We start from the raw sequence: 4,386 nt of genomic DNA, 5'->3' as shown, positions 1-4,386 counted from the left end.
TGGCCAGACACTGCCAACCCAATCCGACCTGCTTGGCCTGGTACAATGCAGCAGCCCAGCCAGTGCTCGGGGGGGTGAACGCACCTAGGTGGCTGCAGCCGTACTGCGGGTCTGAGGGCCACCCCCCCGACCACCCAGCTCTGCTCCTTTCTGCACCCCCAGAAAGCAGCAGAACCGCGGCGAACGCACTAGCCATGCCGGACGCGGAGAGCCAGAAGGCGTCACACTCCTCACAGACTGGCAGACGACAGGAAGTGAGGAGAGCAGCTTTCCCTGTGACCAGAAGGCAGCTGGCAGTCACCCTGGAGCAGCACTGACTATGGATGCTTGGGGGAGCCATGGTCCACCAGTACCCAGCTGCAGCAGAAGCTGCCTGGCCCCTTCTCCTTCCCAGGAGTCAGATCCATGTGACAGCCAGGCCTGAAATCCAGGCCAGGTGCTGGTCACCTCCCAGCTACCCCTGCATGGCTGGCACTAGTCTCTCAGCCTCTGCCCGCCACTCCCCCTCCCCCCACCCCCCAAGTGATCAGAACAGCTAACCTGCTGCATAGGTTCCCTGGACAGACCCAACCGTTCAGCAAGAGTGAAGGAAAAGCCTCGGTGGTCGCTCAGAGACTGGGGCTGGTTTATCACTGACGCATGCAGCCGTGTCTGGCCAACGTGTCAAGCCCAGCGGCCCAGGAACCTGCCATCACCACGACCACCCTGCAGCTGTACCTGAAGAGGGCCTTCTCCGCCCCCAGGATCTGCACCGTTGAGGCCGGGTACTTGGCCAGATTCGTCAGGCTGCCGGCGTGGGAGATCAGACGGGCGCCCACCTGCAGACAAGCCAAGGAGACAAGCAGGGTGGTGAGAGAGCTGAGGCTCTACAATCCAGCTGCTAAGACTACAGGCCCCAGCATGCAATGCTGCATTCTGTGCCACCTGGGCACAGCCCTTGGTGGCCGGTTTGGGCCCTTCGGCTAGTATGGGCACGCTCCCCAGGGCACGGATCAGCAGTGACCGTGTCTCAGCACAGAGCTCAGTGGATTGACAGATTCACACTAGAACATCATTTCTGTGGCCTGGGAGAGCACAGATCACCCCTGCCCCAGCCCGAGGGCACTCACCACTTCCCCGATGAGAGCGGAGAGACTGGGAGCCACCTGGCCCATCTTGGAGCGCAGATACTCCTGCAGGCCCTTGCGGTACTCGGACAGCGAGATCACCCGGCTGGAGAAGCTCTCGATGTTGATGAGGTCGATGGGGGAGATATCCATCCCTGCAGAGAGCAGATGTCAGCGCACGACAAGAACTGCCACTAGGCCAGGGCAACCCCCGGGGGGCGCTGCAACCCTGGAACTGCCACCCCCAAGAGAAGCAGCAGGTCAGAGTCCTGAGCCTCCCCATTAACAGCAGCCAGTACTAGCCTATGGGGTTGGGGAGAGAATTCCTCCCCTGACCCCCCGCCCCTCCCCATCAGCCTCTGCTCAGTGCATGTCCTAATCAAGAAGGAACAGGTCAGGTGATATGGGGAGCCCAGAGCAGCCGCGCGCCCCACACTCCCCCGAGCCATGTGCAACATATTCATGAGCCCTTAGACCCCGGTGTCAGCACTACTGACCCCCCCCCCCCCCCACGCGCCCTCAGACCCCAGTGCCAGCCCTCAAGACCCCCCTCCAGCCCTCAGGATGGTTTTAGAAGCGCCGCTAACCCATGGATGACCGAGAGGCGTCCAGAATGGCCTGGGCCTTGGCGCTGTCCATCACGATCTCCTCCAGCCCCTCCAGACTCTCCTCGCTCAGCTCCTTGCGGTTCCCGATGCACTTGGCCAGGCGGCAGTACGTGTAGTTGTCACTCACGATCTTGATGAGCTCTGGGAAGTGATACCCGTACCACTCTCTGCGGGAGGCCAGAGGGGAGCAGTCAGGGAGGGGAGCCGATGGACCTGCCGTCGCCTCCCCCGCAGCAGACGTGTCTCCCTGCTAACAAGACAGCCCAGGTCACAGGCTCCCTGGCTGGGGTGTACGCAGGGCAGATGCTCTTCCTCCCCTTTCTATGCAGTCAGCGCTGGGCGTCGCGCTGCCTGCGGTAAGCACGGGGAGGGGGCAATGCACGGGGAGGGGGCTCCACACGAACCTGCCATGCAGTCCGGCGCACTCTGCACACAGCGCTACCCCCGGCCCTCAGAGAGCCCTCACCTGACGCGCATGGAGAAGGTGTTGATGTCCTTGTCCAGCTGGTCCAGCAGGCTGATGGACTGGATGATCATGTTGTCAACTCTGTTGACGTTGAATTTCACTTTGGCCCGTGAGTAGCTGTGCCCCAGGCCCAGCTGCGCCTTGGAGGCCGACTGGGCAGTGAGGCCCTTCACCAGGGTGTGGAAGTGCAGGCGGATCCCTGCGGGCACAGAACATCTGTGAGCACCGAGCCCCTGCCCGTCCCGGGACAAGCCAAGGAGTGAAGACAGCCTGGAGCGAGCACTGGGGTCCCCTTAATATCCCAGCACCTCCCCTCCAACGCAAACAGGGACACCCCCCACACACGCAGGGCACTGGGGGACAGACCCAGGCGTATCACCCCCCAGGGGGCCAACTGGCATCTCCAGGCCTCACTAGAGCCCCTGTCTCTTCTCACCTCGCGTGATCTCTGCCACGACCCCTCCAGTCTGGCACTGGTAACCCAGCTCCTCTTGGACGGCAGCCCCAATTTTGGCATCGCTGACTCCCAGCAACGCTTTCTTCTTCTTGGCCGGCAGGTTGGTCTCCAGGAGCAGCCTGAGGTCCTCATGGAGAATCCCTGCCCCGGGAAGAGGGAGACGTTAATGGGCTGTGCAGCTACAGGGCACCAAGGGGAGCAGGGCAGCAAGTCTCCAGCCCAGCCTCACCTTCCGAGATGGCATTGACATTCTCCAAGGCACTCTGGGCGGATTTGAATGGGGAGAAGGCCACCAGTCTGACGATGCTGTGGAACTTGCCGATGTTCAGGATGCTCTCCTCCACCTGGAAGGGACCACAGGGAAGCAGGTGAGTATCACACAGGGCAACCCGGGACCCCAATCCCGCAGGGGGACTAGCATGGGGCCCAGCAGCACACATCCTGACTGAGCACAAAGCCCCTATGAGTAATGCGGCTAAAGCACAGGCTGCAGACTGCAGCCCCCACACACATGGCTTCTCTGTAAGAGCAGGAAGCTGCTGAGATTGCTCGCGGACACTGCATGGTAGGACCTAAAGTCTCCACTGGCTGTACCATAGACAGCACCAGCTCCAATCACCTGCCCCCTGTAAGCACCCTGGGAGCAGCGTAGCAGCAAATACCTCCCACCCTGGCTGGGCAGCGTGAGACCTGCGCACAGAGCAGGCACCCGAGTGCTCAGAGCCACATGACTGACATCACTGCTTTCAGCGGATTGACAGATCTCGGATGTTCATCACGGCACTCACCAGACGCCTGCCTTACACAACAGAGGTTCAGCCCCACTGGCTGGGTTCACACGCAGCCCAGAGCGACCCACCTTCTTAGCAGGGCTGCCCAGAGGATTCAGGGGGCCTGAGGCAAAGTAATTTCGGGAGCCCCTTCCATAAAAAGAGTTGCAATACTATATTCTCGTGGGGGCCCCACAGGGGGCCAACTGCCCCACTTGTCCGTCCGTCCCCCACCCCCCCCAGGCGGCCCTGGGTCCTACCGCCATGGGACAATCCCACTCCCGGCAACCTGCCGCACTACACCCCCTCCATGCCCCTGCCCCTGGGCTCCAGCGGGATGCAATGGGACTGCGCATCTGGCCCCCCTGCCAGGACCCATCTCAGCTGGTTTCCCTCCCCCCGCCCCCGGAAAGGCCAGGGACAGAGGGGGGAAGCGCCCTTGGGCCAGGCACCAAGGTCAGCTCAGGGAGCAAATGTTCCCCTAAGGCAGTGACACGCCTAGGACGCGGCTCCCCAAGGAGACCCTGAAACCTCCCGGGGCCTGTTCAGCCGAGAGAGCCGGGCCCCGCCACGCACGTGGGCACCCACTGGCCCTGCCCTAGGGGCTCCAGCACCCCCCACCCGGGGCCGGAGGTGCCCGGGCCGGGGCAGCAGGAGCAGGACAAACCCCCGATCCCCCGGGGCCGAGGGGCGCGGCTTGGGCCCGGGGCCGCACGTGGCGGCTGCGGGCGGGCGGGAGAACGCGGCCCGCACCTGGGGCAGCAGCAGGCTGATCTCCTCCACCTCCCGCACGGCGAACAGCGCGTAGCCGGCCGCGTGCTCGAACAGCACGTGCAGCAGCACCTGCGAGAGGGGGCGTGAGAGCGCGCGGGACGGTGCCCCCCCCCCAGCCCCGCCCCCCCCCATCGCCCCGAGCCAGCCCCCCCCATAGCCCCGCCGTCCATCCCCCCCCACCCCCCACCGGGATAACCTCCCCCCG

At 63.8% G+C, this 4,386-nt stretch overlaps 1 protein-coding gene and 1 non-coding gene across 2 annotated transcripts; both read right to left on the bottom strand.

The window, feature by feature from the left end:
• Positions 1-391: 391 nt before the first annotated feature.
• On the bottom strand, positions 392-4,313 carry LOC112119774 (nucleolar protein 56). The gene is made up of 7 exons (XM_026661654.1): positions 4,161-4,313; positions 2,867-2,981; positions 2,617-2,778; positions 2,181-2,379; positions 1,694-1,881; positions 1,110-1,261; positions 392-818 (listed from the first exon to the last, which is right to left on the bottom strand). The coding sequence occupies exons 1-7, from the start codon at positions 4,311-4,313 to the stop codon at positions 630-632; spliced, it is 1,158 nt and encodes a 385-aa protein (XP_026517439.1). The 3' UTR covers positions 392-629.
• On the bottom strand, positions 1,952-2,087 carry LOC112119777. Its single transcript, XR_002909142.1, has one exon. It is a non-coding gene; the product is annotated as a small nucleolar RNA SNORA51 (small nucleolar RNA).
• Positions 4,314-4,386: the final 73 nt, after the last annotated feature.

This window comes from Terrapene carolina, unplaced genomic scaffold (assembly GCF_002925995.2).
Source record: "Terrapene carolina triunguis isolate 2854851 unplaced genomic scaffold, T_m_triunguis-2.0 Scaffold13598, whole genome shotgun sequence".
NCBI classification, from domain to species: domain Eukaryota; kingdom Metazoa; phylum Chordata; order Testudines; family Emydidae; genus Terrapene; species Terrapene triunguis.
The sequence above is the reverse complement of the archived record's forward strand: the minus strand, read 5'-3'. Positions and strand labels throughout refer to the sequence as shown.